This window comes from Apodemus sylvaticus, chromosome 23, assembly GCF_947179515.1.
Source record: "Apodemus sylvaticus chromosome 23, mApoSyl1.1, whole genome shotgun sequence".
In the NCBI taxonomy this organism is placed as follows: domain Eukaryota; kingdom Metazoa; phylum Chordata; class Mammalia; order Rodentia; family Muridae; genus Apodemus; species Apodemus sylvaticus.
The window spans coordinates 43327372-43350728 of NC_067494.1; the positions used below are offsets into that span (position 1 = coordinate 43327372).

Here is a 23357-nt window from a genome sequence, read left to right on the forward strand (position 1 = left end):
AGATTGGATTAGCCACTTAGAATCCTAGATGACCAGGAAAAGCAGCACTACGGGAAACAGCATTGCTAACTGTATTCCTTCTAACCAAAATTCTCCTTTATAAGATGAAGTAAATAAGCCATGGATGGTAGAGGCTGGGGAGCTGAAATATAAATCAGCTAGCTGTCAGATGTCTGAGTCTTTAATATTATAAATGTTGGGAAAGAAACCATTCGGACTACTACAAAGAAAAATTTTAAATGAGCTCATTAAATGTAAATTAAAACAGAAACATTGAATAAGCACTGGGCTACAATTAAAGGCTGAAGAAACAGCAGGTAAGAAACAATTTCCATTGATCAAAGAACTGAAAGCTAACAGAATAAAGCATTTTGCATTGAACATGGTTCATGAATATTAAACATTCTGAAATAAGGAGAACTTTTTCTTTTTTTCCTTTTTTCTCTTTCTTTCCCTTTTTCCCCCTCTTTTTTTTTTTTTTTTAAAGAAGCTTTAGAGGTAGGGATAGATTTGCATATCTTAATACCAAGTACTTTCTATGTATCATTTTCAAGCCATGGAGCTTTGAATTTTAAAAAATGCAGACTTCAGAAAAACCTTTAGAAATAAGACCAACATTTGTAAAGGCACAAAGTCTTTTCAGAGGCTTTGGACCCAAAAGAGAACTGAATAAAATTACATAAACTCTTCTATACAAAAGTTTTGGTAGAGCCCATTTTGTGACACAAGGGTGCCTCATAGCAAACAGTGTTTAGATGTCCAGTTGCTTTCATCTAAAGTCGTTAAGGCACAAGTAGCAGTACACAGCACATTCAGCTACACCTACAAAGTCCAAGACTTAACATTCCCTGCATACCAGTTTTAAAACAAAGCAAGACGTTCGGCCAAGAGTCAATGTTGATAAAATATTTACAATGACAAAGCATTTTTTTCCTGCTTATTCCACTCTTGTATCCTTGGCACCTAGTGCCAGCCCAGACATACAATGCATGCTCAGTCCTGGGATTTGCTTTTGTAAAACTCAATCATTGTAAAATGAATGATTCTTCCTAAAACTCCTATTCAAATTAAAATGTTCTACCTTTTATCAATAGAAAAGACAATCTGGAAAGAAAACATTTGCTGGCAAGTGACAATAGATCACTAACTAGATAATAGATGCTAACACTGTCAGAGAAGGACAGGACCCCCAAAACACCAGCATGCATACTGAAAGGCCCTATGACTACTGAAAATTTATTTAAAAGGAAGGGTACTTTCCTAACTAATAAATTGGATAAAATTGAAGAATAAGCAGGAATTAATATGACTTTTATATACAAAGTTAAATTCTCTAAGTGATTTTAAATAAGATATAGAAAATAATATTTTAATCAATTAAAAAATATTTTTGAATGGAACCCAAGGTCTTCTGCACCCTAGAATATATCACTGAGGTACATTTCTATTTTAAATATCTTCTATAACACTGGGTTTTAATTTAAGAACTTTCTTTTCCAATTGTATGGGTACTCGTGTACTTTAATAGCTGATATTATCAAATGCCCAAATATATAGTACAATTCTCAATTGTCACTACTAAAAATCAATTTTAAATACAAAGAAGTGCTCATTTTTTTTAATTAAAAAAAAGTTTTAAAAGAGGCCCTCAAGATTACATTTTTCTCAGTTAAATTTTCGGAAGCTTTCTATTCTATTTTTCATTATTGTGAATCCCTTTTCCATGCCTCACAAAGGCAGACTTTTTCATTAACTTCAATAAAATTATGGTTTAAGTCTCTCTGGGTCAAGGCATTTAGCATGTCAATCATAATCCAAGTGGGAGATGTAAGTACTTTTGAAGCCATCTCCATGACAAGAAGGGAACTCTCTACTTTGAAATAATAAAAGGAAAATTATTTTATGGGTAATAAAGTATTAGTCTCCTTTCCTCCTATTTGGCCAGGAAGCCAGACCACAGGATTTTTCTCAGAGCAAGGACTTCACTGACAGAGCGCAGTATTTCCTTCGCTAGGAGGTTACTGCAGTGGGGGAGAGCTGAGGTATAGAAGGCCCAGCTCTCAATAGTGCTGTGCAGAGGAAGACACTGTTGAGTTCCTGGAGCTGTTCATGTGTCCTTTGCTCTGCAGCAGATCTCTGGGTAATTGCTCTCTGCCCTTGTTTCCTACTCAAAGATCAGTCATAAAAATGCAAAACTATTCCTCCCAGAGCTTCCTCTGAATTGTTCTCCCTCTCACCTGCTTTAGGTGCTGTCATCACACCCAAGCCTCCAACCTGACAATTCAGAACTTTATTAAAATACGGCCACCAATAATATTAGGCAATACAACTAGTTAAACAAAACAATGTATGTAACATTGTTTATATAGGGTTTTTTGTTTTTAATGAAAGTTCCTTTTCATGGGGCAGGGGACAAGGATGTAATCATTTGTGTTAAAATGCACACTTATTCACCCTATAAAAAGAATAACCAAAGAAAGAATAGTTTTTAAATTTGCCTTCTATTTCTCTGGTTTTTTTTTATTACTAATTGATTTAATTGTAACATCCAAATGGCATAGTTCTTATTAAGAGAGTTCATGGAAATCTAAATAAAGCTGTCTAAATGTGTTTCATCCTAAAGTTATTAATATAATAATTTATAAGACTTTATAAAATGATTATTTCTAGGTCTTAATTTCCTATATTTATATAGCCTTAGGGGACATTTGCTTATCAAAATCATCCACAAACTACATTAAGTTGAAAGAAACTAAACATGTGTAATAATCTTCAAAATATGAGATATTTCTTTTTTGTAAAATCTCCTGTATATTTTTTCTCATCTGCCCTACTTGGTTCTCACTTATTCAGTTCAGATTTGGGTTTACAAACGACTCTTAAGTAAATGTCACTTAAAAGGCTTAGTGCCATTCATAAAAAAAAAAATGAATACAATTCATTCATCCAAAATACACACTGCCCTACCAAGGTAAGAAGCAGCAGGACATCATTAACTTGTACCTCTGCTTCCATGAGGATCTTAGACACCTAGCATGTTTCTCAAGAGGAGGGGGTGGGGGCTGCACGCTTTTAACATTCCTTTCATGAGTTAAAACAGACTTGGCCACTTTCACTGTGTAACGCATTTACTTCATAAACGCACCCCTCATCCGTCTTCTAGACACATCTCGGATAGACCAACTTCACATGTGCTTGGTGCGATACCTGTCAGGCATGTATCACAAACAAGTTCACTAAATCCTCAGGACATCACTTGGGGGCGAGTCTGCAGCCAGGAAACCTCCAAACGGGAATGCGCGCGAAACACCAGGATGCATTTTATTTCTACTTATCCGCCCTCCCCCCACCCCCCCAAAAAATGTGACTCCGAATTTAACATCTCTGCCAGAAGGGACCTTTTTTCTTTTCCAGCCTTCCTACTTCACAGCCCTAGTGGCCACTTCCAAAGCTGCACTGGTCAAACTGCACCCAGTTACAGTCGGTGAAAATAAATAAATAAGCCATCTTTGATCTTTGCTGTGATCTACTTGGCTATCCTTTCTCAGCTCTCCGAGGACACATTTAAAACGACAGAACTGACGGATCGGGGTGCGATCTCCACGAGGCAGATGCTTTCTGAGATTTTCTGAAAGCCCTAGGGTGTGTGAACTCGCTCTGAAGTGCAGGACCGCTTGAGAGCAACAGACCTGGGGTGGTCACCCCGTGGTGCGGCAGGGCGAGCCCCGCCGTCAGGGGGCGCAGTGGAGCACGCGGGGGTCCCGTGGAGATGCGAGCGCGTCTTCAGCGAGCACCGGGCTAACCTTGACTAAGGCAGGGCCGGGACTGGACACTCACACTTAGGCTCCAGCACACACCCGACCAGGCTCATGGCGGGGGAACTCCCCGGGCCGAGGAAGCTCACAGAGCGGGCGGAGCGCGGCGCACACACCTCCGCCCTGTCACTGACAGGTGGCTCGGGTCGGCCCCCGAGGATCCCACTCGGACCCGTGGGGTGTGACGTGACGCCACACACGGACGCGGGGCGGCGCGGAGAGATTGTACCTGGCAGGCACCCACGTACCTATCATGGTCACCGGGCGGGTGGTGGCTGCCGGGCGAGAAGGACCTAAGCGGGCACTGGCGCCCGCCCGAGCCTCCCACCAGCGTGTCTGTCAGGTTTAGTCATCCAGGCCTCCCTCCTCCCCTCGCGAGCCAGGTGGGCGCAGTACGCACGCGCATCCGCCCCTAGCGCGAAGCCTTCTGGGAGTCGTAGTTTTAACGCGTAAGATTCGCCTCGGGCGGCTACCTCTGTCTCCGCCGGTAACCTTTTCCGGAAACGCTCGTCACGGAGGGGCGGGACTAGCGGCTTGTAGTGTTGACCAGTCGCTTAGCAACCAGAAGGCTCACCTTTGGAAGCTTTTAGCGGCTCTAGCCTCGGATCCCAGCCCTCTTCCCGCCCCTCCCCTCCCCTAAACTCCCTCCACCTTGGTGCTGACAAACATCTGGATCACCCTGGGCACCACGAGGGGTTGAATTTCTACCACTAACGCGCCTTTTTACATTTTTCCCGACCCCCTGCTCACATCTGTAAAAGCCACTGGTTTTTCTACCACACCTTTGATAAGAACAAGACGTTTTCTAGGAAGATGGTGGCAGAAAAAGAGACCCTGACTTTAAACAAATGCCCAGACAAGATGCCGAAGAGGACCAAACTGCTGCCACAACAGTCGCTCCAGGTGCACCAGCCTCATTCCCTGGTTTCTGAGGGCTTCACAGTCAAAGCCATGATGAAAAACTCAGTCGTAAGTGATCTTCCTCGATTGAACGCACTTGCTCCGAAACAGGGGGCATGAGGTTGTAGAGGATAATAAGCCCTAGGCTGGATTCCAAGTCCAGGTCCTGGGTACTGTTGAGCTGGCAATGACTCAGTCAGTAGCCGTCCGTGCCCTACAGTGTGCAAAGACGTAGGCTAGGTGGTTAGAGAGCCTTTGGGGCAGGTGATGTACTGGGTAGCTTATGAGCACCTTCTTGAGAAAGTGTTCTTTCTCCACTACCCCAAATTACACTTAAGCTGTTTCACTCAAAGTGGGGGAAATCCTTATCCTTCTGGAGTGAAGGTTCTTAGACGTCACAGGTTTGCAAAGTTTAACACGAACCAGTATGGGACACATACACTTATCAATAATCTAAAGTAATTTATCTCATCTGGGACATTTTAGAATGCCTTAGAATTAACTCAGCAATATTCTTACAACAAAAAAGGTATTAACCTGTTAAAGTATTCAAAAGTTATTTATGTTCTCATCTGGGACATTTTAGAATGCCTTAGAATTGACTCAGCAACATTCTGACAAAAAAAAAAGGTATTCACCTGTTTAAGTATTCAAATGTTACTTATGTGAAGCCTGGTGCCTGATAGGCCTTTTGAATACATTTTAAACAATATGAGCTCTATTTCAAGTGTCTCTAATAATACAAGCCTTATATCTTTTTTATGACTTGTGGTAATACAAATAAAATATTCTTAACACTAATAGGGGAAAGTATTTAAAGGCACACAAACAGTTTAGCTATATGCCTAATACTGCTTTTAAGCCTCGTTGCTTATTAAATACCATCTGATTTGGTATGCTAAACGGTGTTTGTCTACTGAGTGGGCACCCGTTTAGAGAGTGGGAGATTAAAGACTAAATGTAGTTTTCAAGTTTGTACAATTTACACCCTGAGAGGATCTTATTATACAGCAATTCAGTATATTAGCTTAATAGTGCTCTCTGTTGTCCCATTATTTTTCTACTTACATATTGCAAGTCTAATATATATTTAGAGGACACAAATGAAGTAGATTACCTGCAGACTTCCAGCTTGGATTCCTATGTTGCTACACAGAAATTTTATTTTATTTTTTTGTTATGTGTATTGGTTGATCTATAGTAGTTAAAAATTCTTGGCGTGTAAATACTCACTGTAGAGTTACAGGAAACAAAAAGGGTTGCATCTTTATTCAATACTTAAGAGTTCATCACCACTTATGAGTTCTCTGATGTAGATTTTGTCACCTTATAAAGTATCGCTCTCCCTCTGAAAGTCTACTTCAATTCAGAGCATTATACCAACATTCATCTTTTAAATTGCACCCAAGTGTCCCAAAAGCCAATCCCAAAACCACTTCTCAGGAGTTTCAGCCACCTTCCCTTCCCTCTGTAAGACTCCAGCTCAGCAGGCAAAATCTTTAATGTTCTTCCAAGAAAAACACATGGAATCTACCCTAGAAATTATGGAAATTGTTTATGAAATGATGATAAATGTAAACATTTATTACTTGTGAACTAATTTCTTAAAAACACAGGGACAAGTGGTCTTAAGCAATAGATTGTTCTTATGTCAGCATGAACTTTTGTTTTGGTGTCAGCAAAAGTAAGCAGTCACAAGTCTTGAATCAGAGAAAATTTAAACTCACACCGATACAGTGTTTTCCATTAAAAGTTGAAAGGAGATGCATCATTTGAGCTTTGCAGATTACTTCCCTTCTTAGAGTAGGATGAAAAAGTCCACAACCAAAAACCAGTTAATAAGTATTCATTCCCTCTGTCGGCGAAAGGTGGACCCTTTATGGCTCATACAAACCTCATCCAAAAGGAAGATAGGTCGGGCATTGGGAAGCTCTTCATAACCTCATGCTCAGGAGGCAGAGCCTCCTTGAAGATAGCCTGGGCTACAGTAGAACAAAGGAAGTCTAACCTGACTCAAACACACACACACCACACACACACACACACACACACACACACACACAGAGCAAGTTAGACTATGGATCCAAGTGGAGATCTCACTTGTAGGCCCTGGTTCCAGCCCCTTCAGCAAACAGGCTAAGAAAGCTATGCAGTTTCAAAAAGCCACAATCTCCAAGATAGGCCTCAGACAAGATGAGAAAAACATGAGTAACCTGCCCAAATGGCACACCAACAAGCAAGCAACGTCACTGTGCCCCCAGAAACTCCTCTTATGCTGCTGCCTAAGTCCATGGCTAAAGATTAGATCTAAAGGCATAACTAGTTGAAAGAGAGGCTGAGATGGGCTGTAACTGGCAGCTCTGTGGCTAGCTCAAACTGGCCATGTCCCACTGGTGATGGAACAATGGGGTAATTAGAAGTCATGAGCTACCAGTGCTGAAGCTGGTACACTATGGCTAAGAGACGTGTAAGGACAAATAAAAGAGTCAGTATGCAAATGTTAAGCATCTGTGGTAGGACTGCAAGCATTCATTCCATCCAGTGCAAGTAGTAAGGATGGTGGATTCGGATGGAGGGCCTCATCACCCACACACCTCAGGTATGTAATGTCTCCCAAACCGTTCTCTACCAGTCAATCATTAATATAGCTAGACTAAACTCTCCAGGACAAAGTAAATATTTGGGAGCTATGAATAAAAAAAACAAAAAGAACAACAACAACAAAAAAAACGTATTTCCATAGAGCCAGCTACAATTATTCTTAGATAATTTCATGCATTTATGTAATGTATGTTGATCATATTCACCTCAAATCCTGCCTCTGCCTCTCCCCTAATCCCTAATACCTGCCCCTCCCACCTTCATGTCCTCCTGTTTGGTTTTTCATAACCTACTGAGTCCTTTAGTGCTGCCTGCATGTGTCCGGGTGTGTCTGTGTTGTCATCCACCTGAGCATGGTGACTTGTCAGGGGCCACATACCAGAAAGAAAATGGACTCCTCCCAGGTTCCTGCTGTCATTAGCTGTCAGTGGCTCCTCAGCTGGGGGTGAAGCCTTATGGGCCCCTTTCTCATCCATATTCACATATTGACTGGGTTGATCTTGATTAGGTTATGCTCCAGGAATTCATAACCCCAGTGGCCACGGCCTATCCAGAGGACAACACACCTCTATGTCCTCTGACTCATTCTTTGATTCTTTCCCCCTTCCTCACTGTCCCTCTGGCAGGAGCCTGGTATGAATGTCCCATTTTGAACACTAACTGTTGTTCTCTGCCTGGCCTAGACCAGCAGGCCTCTATAATCCTATTTTGTACTTTTTAAATTCATAAACAACTCCCATTCTTAGTTACTTTAGCTGACTGAAACCCAAGAGACTGGGTGGTTCTTCGTGGCTTTGGCTGATGCTGTTCCTTTGCCGAATGTCCATCCTTTTATATAACCAGCATCTACACCATCACACTGTCACCAGATAACAAACATCCACTGATTGGTGGGTATGCACATGCCCGGTACTCCTTTAAGGGCCAGAGACAGAGTGGTCAGTAAGAGAAGACAGGCTGCGAGGCAGCACATACTTTTATGCTTAGCACAATGACTGCTGTTTTAAGGACCTTCCTAATACCTGCCCCTCTCCCTTCCTAAGTTATCCCTTGCTCACTGTTTATTAACATTATACTTATTTCTGCTTGTGTTTAAAACCCTGGTATAAGTTCTGTGGGAAAACAGAATCATCTTCAGATTTAACCAGAGGCATAAATGTATTTGATAACTAATGAAGAAAAGCAACTTTGTTTTCATCTTGTTTTCTCCATCTTGTAATCAAAATGGATTTTTGCCTCCATAATTTTTTTTTAAAAAATTGCTTTAAAACACAAGTCCAGCCATGTCTGTTCTTACCTTCAGTGCTCAGACACTCACTGCACTGAACAAAAGCTCAAGTTGTAGCCTCCTGTGAGGCCCTCTGAGAGCCGGCTACCGTCGCTTTTCACATACGTGTTCACATATGTACACATTTGTTTATATGTATACTATCACCCTCTGCACTGCCTCCCCTACTTGCCCAAGCACCACCATCATAGCTTTCTTGCTGGTTCTGATACACTAGTGGCATGTCTGCCTTGGTGACTGTCTCCTTCTAGTTCCATTGCCTACAACACAGAGACCACCTTCTCAAGATGTCTCCTGTTATTGTTGTTGTTGTTAAGAAATTGACTTTGTAGTGAGCTGTTCTCTGACTAAAAATCTCAGCCATACAATCATTCTCTCCGACCCTGTTCCCTAAGGCCTTCAGGCCCACCCACTCATGTTCTCTGATGTAATAACGGTGGGGATGAACCTGTGCTTTTCCCATTAGAGACTCAGCTTCTGGAGGCCAGGGACTGTAACTGTTTCACACACTGATGCTGCTTCAGCTGAGGGAAAGTCCTGGCTTCATAGTATGGGCTGCATTTCCTTACTTCATTCCTTACTTCCTTCTTTTCTTCCTTCCTTTCTTCCTTCTTCTTTTTCTTCTTTATTTTTTTGTTCAAATGAAATATTGACTTTCATTTCATAACTTATTAATCATCTTTAAGTTAGAATTTTCAAGAAAATAACAAAATTGCATAAGTATCAAGACGATGAATGACTATATATGCATATATATACCCTATGAATATTTTATTGGCTTATTATAAAAGTTGTATGTGTATACTATAAAATATGAACATGGTTTGATTTAGAAAAGCTTTCTCTTAATATTATGAAAAAGATTTTAGTCTCTAAGCTTTCTGTAATTTTAGTGTTCAAATTAGTTTGTTTTTGTTTTTTAATCTTAAATCAATTAGCTTAGAAAATAAGGTAGAAATTCTGTGTTGGTTTCCTAAATGACCAGAATTATACTTTATCCTTGATATAGATAAACTACATGTTGTATAAAAATGTTGGCTTATTTAATTTGGGGTTCCCATGTACTTTAAATGATGTATCAGGACTGTGAGTTTAACTCTGTCATGTGCCTAATCCTTTGTCATTATTACATATTAATGCTTTACTATACTGTAAGTCATTTTACATATACTGGCTTTTCTAACCAATCCTATACTTTAAAAAAATAGGGCAAATAATTTTTCCCACAGAAATATGAGTCTCAGACTATTTTATGAGATGTTTATTAAATGACAGGAAAAGAATGCTAATTTATAAATTATTTTTTCTCACTCTGCTCCTGGGAATTTTTTTTCCGGTGTCAACTTTCCCACATGTATAGATAATATAGGTGCTCCGAGTGACTCACTGGTGACCATTAAGCCGTCACACTGGTGCACCCAGCTCCCACATCAGCAGTATCAGCAGGGAAAGGACAAACTGGACTCTGTGGGCTGTAACATTTTTAAAATACATGTTAAAATTTTAGCAAACATGAAGTTAGAAGGAAGTTTGCAGGTGGGTCGTAGAGCCAAGAGGATTTAGTGAGATGGGGGAGGGGTGTAAATATGATCGAAACACATTGTCTGCTTGTCTGAAATTCTCAAAGAATGAACAAAAACATTATATTAAAAAAATTAAGTACCAACATTGCAAAATCCTTACCTATTCATTTCTAGTTACCCCTCAGACACACTCTCCCAGTGAGCCTCTGTTTTTGTACCTGGTTTTATACTTGCGTAAATTATGTAATGTTTTCTATCTGCTACTTCCATCAAAATTATGCTCCAATGTCTCATACAATTATAGTTGTAAATTAATTGTGCTTATTAAATGTAAATGTCAGTTTGACATAACCTGGAGTCACCCGAATAAAGCCTTAAAGAGAAGCTACAATGGGTTGGCCTGTGCACGAGTGTTTTGATTGGTCATTATGATGGGACGCTCCACCCCAAATGTAGGGGGACACCATTTCCTGGGCCAGGACTGGAACAGAAGAGAGAAGGAAGCTAGCTTTAGCACAGGTGGCAAGCAGCAAAGGGCCTGCCAGTCTCTGCTGCTGCCTGTGGGTGTGGGGTAGCTCCACGTCCTGAAAGTGGTGGACTGTCACCCGGAATTGCGATTGAAAATAAACCCACCCTTCTGGCCTCATCTCAGCACGGCCACAGAAATGAAGCTCACACACAAATCCTCGCGGGCTAGGCATGAATTTTTGTGTATGAATGTACTACAGTTTATTTAACCACTCCCTTCTATCTATTTGTGACTTCAGATTTAAGACTGTCACATGTAGCACTCTGAGGAAATTTTAATCTTTTTTTTTTCTCTGTGCTACGCCTACTCCTTGTCCTCTTTGTGTTTGCAGTTAAAATCTCAGCACTTCTCAAAGTCATTCATCATACATATTTGGAAAAAGTTAGGAACACTGAGACTGTGGTTCTCCTGTTGTAAGAAGACATTTTCCTAACAAATATTCTTACATTTATGTTCAACAAGTTATTTCTTTTAGGTCAAATACTTCCATTGATTTTTATATATTATATTTAACCATAATCTTATACATGTAGCTATAGAAGTATACATATACAAAATAGTGGAATGGGTGATGTATATGGCTTCTGTATCTAAAACATAAGCATCTTTATCATTTCCTCTTTTAGACATATTCTCACTCTATATGTAGTTTTAACTAGCCTAAAACTTGTTATATAGTCCAGGCTGGCCTCAAACTCAGAGATCTATCTTTATCTTCCTTCCAAGTACTGATATTAAAGGCATGTAGCATTGTACCTAGTACTTTATAAACATTAAATAAAAGTAAATAAGATCTTCCTTATTAAGAGAGACATGGCTTCATTTTATATCTTATCTGTCTATCACCATAGCTTGGAGTCTAAATTTTGTATATATTCTTAAGTGTGTATAAGGAATATATATGTACATTCATGAACTCATGAGCTGGGTAGTTGGATGATTGATTAGATAGATATGTGGATGGATGGATAGATAGATGACAGATACATGGATGAATGGATAGATGACAGATACACAGATGGATGGATAGATGACAGATACATGGATGGATACTTAGATAGATAGATAGATAGATAGATAGATAGATAATTGAAATAGATAATTGAAATTTAGAAATTATTCTTTAGCTTGTGTCTGAAGTCTTTGTTTTGTTTTTAATGGTTTTATTTGTTATGTGTATAGCTGTTTTGCATCTACTATGTCTATGCAGGGTGTACATGCCTGGTACCCCCAGAGTCTAGAAGAAATGATCAGATCCCCTGTAACGAGCTACAAATAGTTGTGGACCACAATGTGGGTGCTAGGAATCAGACAGGTCTTTTGCAAAAGCAGCGGGTGCTCTCAACCTCTGAGCCATCTCTCTGGCTCCTGTGCCTTTTGTTTAAAGCACATATTTCTTGGGACATGCCCTATTATAAAGGGGAAATCAATGGGAATATAATAAAAGGATATTCATATGAAAGTTTCCCCCATTTATCCATATTTCCTACCACAGAGTAACAGAACTGAATGAAAAGTATGTTAACCCACCTGTACCAGAAACGGAGTGATAGAGAAGGTACCAGGTTCCCTTAGAGACATCCTGCCTGCACTCTAGGAAGTACCTAAGCATCATTGTACCTCACCCAGAGAGCCCATCCCTCCATGTTTTAAAGGATACAACACCGTTTCCCCAGAACTCCAACTCTAAAGGTCAGGAATTTAATATCTGAGATATTTTATTTCATTACACTTACTATAAGTTCTCTAACTACAAAATTGCATAGATTTTTTTAGGAGTTGTTTTTTTTTTTTTTCACTTTCAAGCCTTATTTACCATCTCCAGCTGCTATACAGACACATTGAGGCACACATCTCTAATTATACATTTTTACTGAAAAATGAAGGTTTCTTATACAGTCTCTCTCTCTCTCTCTCTCTCTCTCTCTCTCTCTCTCTCTCTCTCTCTTTCTCTCTCTCTCTCTCTCTTTCCAAAGTACACTAAAATTACCTCATTGGTTTGATTTGATTAAGTGATGATAACCTTTGAGAAGATAGTTACACTTTTGTATAGAATTTTTGTTTTTGTTGTACAGTGTATTCTGATTATGTCATACCCGCCAACATTTGCCAGATCCTTCCTACCTTCCCACCCATCCACTCCACTCCACTCCCTTTCTCCCTCCCTCTCCCTCTTCCTCTCCCGGCCTAAGCAATAAACAGGCAAACAAAAAGTGAAACAAACCATAATTTGAAACACACAAACGCACACACACAAGAAACATCCACACAAAAGCAACATAAAACATTCTCTCTTAAACTGATCCTAAAATTCTTCTGATCTGGATAACGGGTTGATTCTGGAGTGGAGGGAATAGGTACCGGGGATTAAGCCCAGCCTCATACTCAAAGACAAGCTTGCTAAGAAGCCGTGGATTTATTGCCTTTATTTCAGTATAATTTCTTCTCGTTTGATTTCCATTGTTTCCATTATTCAAGCTTTCTAATACGGTTATATTTGGATTGTTTCATTTCAACATTCTTGTTAGTATTCTATTTTAATAGAAATTGCATTCTTGATTTTTAAATGGTCATAATGGTGTGGGATTTTTTTTTTCCCAGTTGTATTTGTGAAGAATTGTCACTCGATTGGTTAGAGCTTTAAATCTGTTTTGGATTACGATTTTTACTAGCACATACTAATCTGACAAAGCAAGTAGATCCACTGTAATATCGCTGTATGTGCATATAGTGTGCTTTGCCCATTTTCGCCTCTCTACTCGTATTACCTCTTCCTCCTTCCTTTCCCATCTACACCTTCTTGTCCTTAGTTTTCTTTTTAACAACTACAGTCCACAACCACAGAAGATAAACCACACTTATCTTTGTGGAAATAGCTATGTGTAACATGGTGATCCACTTTCCTGAAGCTAACTTTTTTTTATTATGGCTGATAAAACACACACACATGCCACATAAACACACACATCACTTCTCTTGCCATGGTAAATTTCATGCTGGACCCTTTGTGCCGTGACAAACACAGATTTGTAGAATCTCTCAAGCACAGCATCTTAAACTGTAGGTGAGGACACCATGCAATGTCATATGACTAACTGCACACAAGTATCATGAAAACCTTGGTGACAGTAAAAAGTTTCTAAACACAAAGTAACCAGAACATAATTCAAAATTGAATGTGTCCTAGAATCAAAGTGTTTCTGGAAGAGCTGGCCTGAGTTTTGATCCCACAATATCACTTTGTACTGTGATGCCATATAAGACCTATGGATGCTAAAACATCTGACATCAGCACTCTTGTATGCTTGTGAATTGCAGTGTTTTGCCTACATACAAAGTTTTTGCCCTCACAAAACCATTATGGATTAAGTATGGGGGCAAGACAAACAACATTTCTTTTCTCACAATATGAAATATCAATGTTAAGGATCTTTGTGTTTCAATGAGTTAGAATGTTTGGTTTTTAAATTTATTTATTGATTTGATGGTTTGAGTTTCACAAACTGTAGAATAAGTGAACTTTGGCTCAGGGTGAGGATATAACTTCCAGCAGTTTCTGAAATGTCCGTAGTCATGCTTTTATAATTTTATACTATGTTTCTATCCAAGGTGACATTCTAAGCATTGACTATTATAAAATCAAAATATCAATCAGCTCAAAGCAATGCTGAATATGTCTTAATCTGCAGATCAAATATTTAGCCAAGATTGAATTCTTTATAGAAAAATAATCAAATATATGGGTCTCATTAGTATGCAGACTTAGTTTCTCTTTAATAAATGGGGAAATAAAATACATAACAATGAACTATTTTAAAATAGATGCAGTTATGATTTGTGACCAGTGTTTATTTAATTTACATGCTACCTTATTTGCCTAAATGCTGGGCGTTATATAAGATTGTGCAGGTTAAATGGCTCATAAGTAGAAACAGCTAGAGAATCTCTGCCCTGCAGTGAGCTGACTTTAATTCTGTCGAATGAGCTCCCAGAATTACTAGGGCATCCACTTGAAAAAGCTCTTCTCTAATGTTTAAGCAAACACCATGCTTTGCTGTTGTGAATAGACCAACTTACAGTTCACACTGCTGTTCTTGGTGCTCGGACCTCTGCCATCCGACCCAACATTTACTAATTTTTGTGTTATCTGTTCTCACCTGCGTGAGCCAGGAACTTACATAGCTTTCATTTGCTGGATATTGTACTACTTAAAAAAAAAAATCTGTTCCGTTCAATTCCTCTTTTCTTGATAAGATTATTTGGTAATTTTGTTGTAATTTTGAGCTGTTCTTAAATTCTCTATATTAACTCCCTGTTCAATAAATATTTTACAGAATACAGAATCTCCTCAATCCTGTAGGCAGTTGATTATTTCTTTTGCTGTGTGGAAAGATTTTTAACACAATGCAGCCTCATTTGCAAATTCTTGCTCTTACTTACTTCATATAAGCTACTCGAGTTCTATTCATAATTCTTTTTTAAAAAATATATTTGATGTTCGATGCTTAGGGATTTGGCTTCTGAAGTTGATCCTGCTTGCAATGCTTATAAAAGTTATGCTTTTGAATGATACCCCCCTTTTTTTTAAAGAAATCTTTCATGAAAGCTTGAAAATGTGTACTTTTATTTATTATTTTGGATGTTTAATGTAGCTGGTCTGTTTTATTGCAAATTATTGCAGAAGACGTCTATTTAAGATGGTGTTACTATTGTCAGCACGAAACACAGCTTTTACTCAAATGGTTTTAGCTGAGCCAAATATGAACTGACATCCTTTGTCACACAGACACACTAAATGACACATTCTACCCAAGATGCTGTACATGGTTGTTTAATAGACAAAGAACGCGAGGAAGTTGTCAGTCACTGCATTACTAAATGCATTGGTGAGCAACATCCCCCCATTGGCTAAAGCAGAAAAGGAGCTCTCTGCTGCTATTTATAGGAGCAAGCAGACAACATTCTTGGTTTTGAGGTTAGTGAGGTAAGTGGTCTTCCATGTAAAAATATCTCGAAAGTTTTAGCTGGTGGTTAAAAGGATTCTAAGATCATATGCAGAGAGGGATGAGGATAGCCCAAGATAATGTCAGCTGTCTGCAATGTCCCCGCTCTCTGTAATCTTAGTGTTCTCACCCATCAGTCTCCCCATAGAACCTTCAGTGCAGATAGATGTCAGACTCTCCAGGAATATCACTTCATACCTGATCTAGCTTGGTATTTCTTTAATGTTGACATATTTGATTGTCTATAAAAAGTATATTTTCAGAAATTATTCTGTTTACCAACTTACTGTCAGAATCAGCTGTTATCACTATATCTTTGTGACTCTGTGATTGTTTGATCAGTGAGTAGGAAATGCACAGCAGACAACTTAAAGACGGGCATCAGAAAACAAGTAGAGACAACTTCAAATGGTTTCCTCTTGCTTCCCTTATCCAGGTCACAGGACCTGTCAAGTTTCAGATTAGTTCTGAAAATAATGAAACTTTTATCAGAAGTCATCTTCACTCAGACTTTCTTGAGGGACTCAGAATTGAAGATTTTTTTTTTATCTATTCTATTTCAATTATTTCATTCTCTGGAAAAGGTTCATTTGTGTATTTAATGTGTGGTTTTCTTTTAAAAGTTTATTCTTTGATAACTTTATGTATATTCTCCCAGCTTCACATAGTTTGTTAGGCCACTTCCCCTGAAGAAGATGATTCTCCCTTCCCCGGAAGTTATGAAAAGCTAATAATGTATCAGTTGGGGGAGGAGCCTCCTAACCACTCCATTCTTTAATTTGGCTGGATCGTCGTGTAGATAACCACTACTGGTACGTGTTCATAGTGGGATAGCCATGTCATGTCCAGAGGAAGGAATTTCCCAGCAGCTCTCTGCTGCTTCTCTGGTATTCCCTGAGCCTTGGTGAAAGGTGGCGGGGTGAGGTTAACATACATGTCCGACTTAATGCGGAGCAAGGACAGACACTTATTCTCAGTACTTTGAGCAGTTTTGAGTCTGCATTTACTGCCACTACATACTGAAAACAAGTTCCTCTAGCCAAGTGTGAGGGTGGACCTAGTCAATGGTCTTAAGTATAGATACACTTATTTTTTCATAGTTCTTGGCTACAAAATGATGTTTCTTAAGAGGATTCAGAGAAATATCTTCATATTACCTGTGATCTCTTCATAAGACCACACTTAAATACCATCTGCTTCATGGGGGTGGGGGGTGCCTTGAGGTGGGAGAAGGACATGGAGGTCAGAGTTTGGCCAACTTGAGGATCTTTTTAGGACCTAGATATGGAAGCAAGCATGCCTAGACTTGGAATCTAGGAGGTGGAACTTGTAACGCCTGTGTGTGGCACTTCAATTACTCGGTGTAGTGAAAAGAGATTGGGAGAGCCATCGGCTAAACAGAAATTTAAGATGTCATTATCTGTGCATTTTCCCATTTACCAAAGTTACTGTCATTTCAGAGGGAAAAATGCAAGTTGATTATATTACAAAGAATAATTATGTTGTGAAAATAATTTGTATTTTAGAATTATGTTTCTAAACCAACTCACATTAAAGTCATTGACATGACATAGGTTAGACAAAGTAATACCAGAAAAAAATATGATTATACAATAAATGCCAGATAAAATGATAAATACAAGATAGATCATGGCTAACTACTTTCTTTTGTGGTTTTTACTTAGCAGAAAATCCAACAAGAACTATATTTCACAGACTCGGTGTTCTAAATTAAAGTTAGCATGATTAAATAGTCACTGAGATAAACAGTAAATCTTTTACCAAAGCATCAATGTCTTGCACTTTATATGTTTTAAAAAGTTATTTTGCATAATGAAATTGTAACTTTATCTCAAAGTTCAATGAAATGACACCTTCATCAATGCAAAGCTTATTTGAGTTTAGCAGAGTTAAGATTTCACATGATGTAGTGAAAGAGCAGAAAGACAAATAACACTAATATAAGCAATAATGATGGGTGTCCTGTTCTATATTCCACTGAAACTTCACAAATAAGTGATATATCTCTCTTGCTGATGTGTCCACTAGATGTTACCTGCATTCACAGTGATTCATATACACTAATTTACCGTCTCTCATTATTAGAAGTATGAAAGCAATTTACATATTTACCAAACACTAGCTCTACAAGATAAAGTATGAAGTGTAAATGGTGAATGCCTTGTGTTTCCCTATAAGACTGCACAGAATATGTGCAAGAGATGCTCATGAGCATAGTTATTGATTACTGATAAAGCCTGTGAAGTAATTCAACCATCACTGTCAATCTATATTCATCCCACTTTCATAGTGATTACTTATAAGGGAAAAAGATAGGATATTTATTAATTTGCTGTAGGTAAAATGGCTTATCTATATGACAGTTGGCCACTGTTTGTATGAATGAGGCTGACTTAACTGATTTGCAACTAGAACTAGGTGATACAACTAAAGCCCATTAATAGTGTTAATTCAAGAACCCTGGGAGTTTATCGGAGGTGTAGCTCAGTGCCAGCTTTGTGGATATACCAGCCATCACATCTCTAACATGAAGATATATCTGGGTGCCAGCCTTTTCCAGCCCTCTTACTGGCAGAAGCACACTCAGCCAGATCAAGACAGCATAAGGTGTAAGGGAAGAGAAACATGGGAGGCAGCAAAGAAGACTTCAGAATCAGCAACGTTTTGAGTAATGATCTAAATCTTGGACCCATACATAAACTGAGTTTTAACCAGAAAACATAGGAACTAGAGGCAAGAAGTCAGGGGAGTGGTCTGAATCCAAAAAGACTCCCAAGCTCCTTAGACTCTTGTCATAACAGCCCCATCTGGTATCACATCCTCTAGGGATGAGGCGGCACTCTGGAGGGTGATAGGGAGTGAGCTAAAAGTCTCATTCTAAGCGGATGCTACTGGTGCTCCTCTATAAGCTTAACTACTCTATAAAAGAAAGTAGTTCATTCCTTTAATTTTACTGAATGGTTTTATATCCATGGCTCTTACCTTTAGCACTGGGTATCACCCACAAGTGGGGGTTTCTGTAGTTAAGCGAAGTTGTCTAGGCTGCGTGTATTGAGATTTGTTAAAATACTGGAAAGCCAACTCAGAATCAGCATTCAGTTCATCATTGAAAACTCCTGTGATCTCATTTCTACTGTCAAATTTGAAAACCTCTTCAAAATGAGAATCATTTGAAAAAACATATTGAAGGGTGAAGTGCACAGACATAGGAGGGGATGTCGCAGATTCTGGCTTATCTAAATTTGTCAGTCTGTCCTCTTCCTTCTTCCATTCCCAGACCCATGACCCTTCAGCTCTAGCAGTTTTATTTTATTTACAGAGTCTCACCACCTACTCCAAGCTGGACTGCAGCTTCTGTTTTCCTGCCTTGGCCTCCTTAGAACTGAGATTATAATCAGGCAGCCCTGTGCCCAGGCTTGGCTGTATCTAATCTTAAATATTTTAATTCATTGATTTCACATCTACAATTAGTGTGTACCACAATTCCTATTTAAAAAAAACCAAAAGCTTAGTTGAGTTTACAATATGTCACAAATATTAAAGAACAGAATGTTCTAAGTATTGACATTCTTATCAGTGGTAAAGAAAGGTCATGGCAATAAGAAAAAAGCATACCCAGGATCATCTCACCCAATTGTCTTAGACCTCCATAACCCCTGATCCCAACTTCTCCCCAATCTCTAGCTAACTAGCCTCCTGCTTTTGTTTTCTGCTTTAAAAAAATAAATTACATATATATAACTAAAAAAAAAATCCAAATCTTGTGGTGCAATTTTCAACCAACATAGATTCTTCCAGAAGCTCCCACAGTTTGGTGGGTCCTGTGATTGTTGAAAGGTACTCTGTATGGATACAATGCAATTTGTTCACTTATTGTTGATGGACAGACATTAGGGTTGAGCCTATGTTGCTTTAAAGAGCTACTATGGATATTGGTGTGCAAGTCTTCATGTGGCTACATGTTTATCTGTCTTGATCAGTAACATGAAAGCAGAGTATTGTATGCACAATCAAGGAGCAGACCACATGTAAGGGAGCCCTGCTCCCAGCTGCCACCTGAGGTTGCAAATAGCAGAGGCAGTGTCATCTTTCTCACAGCTGAGACACTCATACTTTCTCAAAATCTATATATAACACGGCTTGTTGCAGGGGGACTTTCTCAGGCCACCGAGGAACTCACAAATACTTTAATAAGTGCAAACTATATTGTTTTCATAGAAGAATTCCTATAATGTGGAAACATACACATGACTCAAACATAGTATTATCTTGATTGCCAGGTGAGCTTATGCATGGAGACCATAGAGACAAAGTCTTCATAGTTTTCCAAACACAGGATATTCGTGCTAGCATTCATTTTCTCCATTGTGTGCAACCCAGCCTATATTTATGCTCACTTTCCCATTACAAATTCTGGTAGCTAATGTTTTAACATTTTGCTTCATTTGAGACTTATTTTGCTCTTTGCACATAAAACTAAAATTTATGTCAGCCTTCATTTATTTTCTTTCAAAGATATCTTACTATTCCTTTACATCTATAAGAAATCATAAATCTGTTTCCGCCAAGGGCCAAGAGCTGGCTTTCTCACTGACTTAGAACCATAAGTGTGTTTCATCAGTGAATTTTTGAAAATTTGAATGATAACACATTGAACTAGATTAATAAACTAATTAAAAATTTTATAGCATTCAGAAAATTAATTTCCCAAATATTTTACTCATTGAACTTTACTGTTACTTTACTCATTACACCCATCATATCACACATATATATATATATACATACATACATACTTATATATAACACACACACACACACACACACACACACACACAAAGTTAGGTATAGTGTTGCATGACTTCAGTTCTAGCACTTGGGAGTCAGAGGCAAGGGGATCTCTGTGAGTTCCAGATCAGTCATAGGCACATAGTAATGTCTTGTCTCTAGAAACAAAACAAAACAAACAAAAAACAAAAAACAAAAAAACCCAACAGCAATACAAAAGAAACAAAAGTTTGTCCCAGCTGCAAGATAATCAAAACGTATTTTGAAAAGCTAGAGTAGGCATTTGCAACTAGACTGTAGCACAATTCCTCAGCAGCCCTTAATAAGGTGTCTCTAGTGCTTTTTGCATGTTAAGTGCTGTGGTTTCCACAAAGTAATTGCCTTTGTCTATTCTCTGTCATCTGGTGGCACTGGGCTTAAGCTGACAAGCAGTGCTTCATCAGCTGCAGGAAATACTACACAGCTTGACAGGGCTTCAAAGCGATGCTGTGAAGTCAGACTGACAGGCACAGTGCACGCTCAGCAGTGTGAGAGCACACACACACACACACACACACATGTATATATGTGTATATATATATACACACATATGTATACACTTACATATACATACATATACACATGCATACATATACATACATACATATCCACACACATACATATATATGTATGTCTTCTCAATACTTTAGCTGCTAGTACTAGTGAGTCATATGATCTGGAAGCAGCATTAATGCTTCTGAGGCACACAGGTGCCGTTTGTACATTTTCCTAACGACCTCAGTGGCCTTTTCTTTAGTTTACAGATGCACTTAATTCAGTGAGGATGGGGGTTCTCCAGAGGGCCAGCACTTTCCGAAAGGGGCATTTAAGCCACACAGCTCTTATGTTTTGTTAGGCTGGTGTATGTAATCTGAGTTGTTGTTCTTTGTTGAGTTTTGTGTTTTCCATTTTAGAAATGACTTGAAAAATCAATATAATGTCTGATCTCACTGGCGGTTATTTTCTGTTACAATTAGTGAGTTTTCAAAAAGGAGTTTAAGAAATCTTTAAGTTAAAAAAAAAATCAAAAACTAAGAAGAAAGAGTATTTATCTAAAGTCTCTAGATGGTAATTTGGGAACTAATGCCTAAATCCAAATGAGCCTTTGATTGAAGTTGTCTGTGCTGCAGTTAGTTGTCCCCACATTGCTGTCTGGACTGTCCTCTCTCTCTGCTTCTGTGCTTTCAACCGCTCACATTAAATGCTATTGCACGCCAACAGCATCAGTTCGGAAAATCTTTTGTATCTTTGCAAGACATGATGAAAGAATGATTTGTCAAGAAAATCTGGTTTGCCATCCGCTAGAACACTCCCTTTCAAGTTTTCAGTCTTGATCTTCATTGTGAATACCGAGTTCAGCCTTTCAGATGAGTGGTACAGGCTAATTTCACATCTTCTCTAATGCTACAAATATGCGCTTCATTTTCCCAAGTCTCAGCCCAAATTGCTCTGCATGCATTTGTAATCAGAAATTGATTGGGTTGCTGTGGAAACGAGAAAGCGCATATTGCCAGTTTAGGGAAAAAAATTAGGAGAAGTATTGTTATCGTAATTGCACGCCATCCTGGATGTTCATCATTTTAAGCAGAGCATTGATAATATTTTCACACTCTCATCCCAGAATGCTTCTCTCCAGAACGGTGCTCTCTGGTCAATATTAATCTCCCAAAACTAACTTAAAGGCTTTTATACATACCTAATTTGCTTCCTGATTATTTGTACAAAATGAAATTAGTTTATATTTCACTCACATTTTAATACATGAATCACAATAAAAAAAATACTTAAAAGCCAATCACCTGAAACATTTCACCTACTGATCTAGATGATATAACACAAAGTAAGTCATATGGAAAACGGTACATTGACATATACAACTGAAGACCAACAAGAAGTGAGTCCTGTTTTCTAAATGCAAAGCGAACAAAAGCAATATTAAACATTTTGGTGTTTGAAAGCAAAAAAGAAACACTGTCTTTAGAAGCTTTAAATATGAGAACAGAGAATGTAAAGACTGAGCGAAAAGGAAGGAGGATCATGGCCCCAGGGGAGGCAAAGGTAAAGATGATGGGGATTAGCCCAAATGGAGATTAGCTTTCTAGAAACCTCCAGTTAGTCTCCTATTCCAAAAGGACAGATGCAGGAAACACTATGTTTTCTTTGGTTTAGCACACATTTTCCCAAGCTCCATCTTGTCTTACAGAACTAAAGATTCACAAGACACATCAACGTGTGAAAAGGATTAGCACAACAGAACCGGCCTGCTTTAACCTATGGCATGGAAGAGACCTGCTGCTGTGATGTCCTGTTCCTCTAGAGAGGCAAAGGGAGAGGAATCATGGTCCTTATTAGAGTTCTGCTTTTAAAAATAGGGCTAGACACTGACCAAAAAAAAAAAAAAAAAAAATTCACTCTACCAGAAAAACATTAACACACTCACACTGTGTGTGAGATTGTCCGGTTTTGTGTTATATGCATATGTACTTTGGAAGGTTGTAGGCTAGGTACTAGGGCACAGCCAAGAGCATTTGATTCCCAATAGTCAAGTGAAGCCCACTCACATGGCCGCTGCTATTACTGACCAGTTTTCCTGTTGAGACACTTGAAATTTACTGAGTCGTTTTCAAATATCCATTTTTATTGATTATACTCCCTCTGCTGTACATAGATCTCAAAATTATCCCTCCCAACTTTCTGAAGATTTGTATCCTTCGATGAAAAGGCCTCAGTCTCTCCTCTCCCTGTGCCTCAAACCTCAGCAAACACCCTTCTGTCGCCAACCCCTGTAAGTTGAGCTTTATTGGATTCTACATGCGAGGGAGATCATAGAGCCTTTGTATCTAGCTTAAT

General features: G+C 38.8%; 2 protein-coding genes across 2 annotated transcripts in view; one reads left to right on the plus strand and one right to left on the minus strand.

Moving 5' to 3' along the window:
• The window catches only part of Prkn (parkin RBR E3 ubiquitin protein ligase), a 1193927-nt gene extending 1189748 nt beyond the window's left edge, over positions 1-4179 (minus strand). The window contains exon 1 of the mRNA XM_052169367.1: positions 4064-4179. Within this exon, the coding sequence (XP_052025327.1) occupies positions 4064-4070 (7 nt within the window). The 5' untranslated portion in view covers positions 4071-4179. The remainder of the gene's footprint in view (positions 1-4063) is intronic.
• A 449-nt stretch (positions 4180-4628) lies between these two features.
• Pacrg (parkin coregulated) overlaps positions 4629-23357 on the plus strand; it is a 428615-nt gene continuing 409886 nt past the window's right edge. The window contains exon 1 of the mRNA XM_052169795.1: positions 4629-4784. Coding sequence (XP_052025755.1) covers positions 4629-4784 — 156 coding nt within the window. The remainder of the gene's footprint in view (positions 4785-23357) is intronic.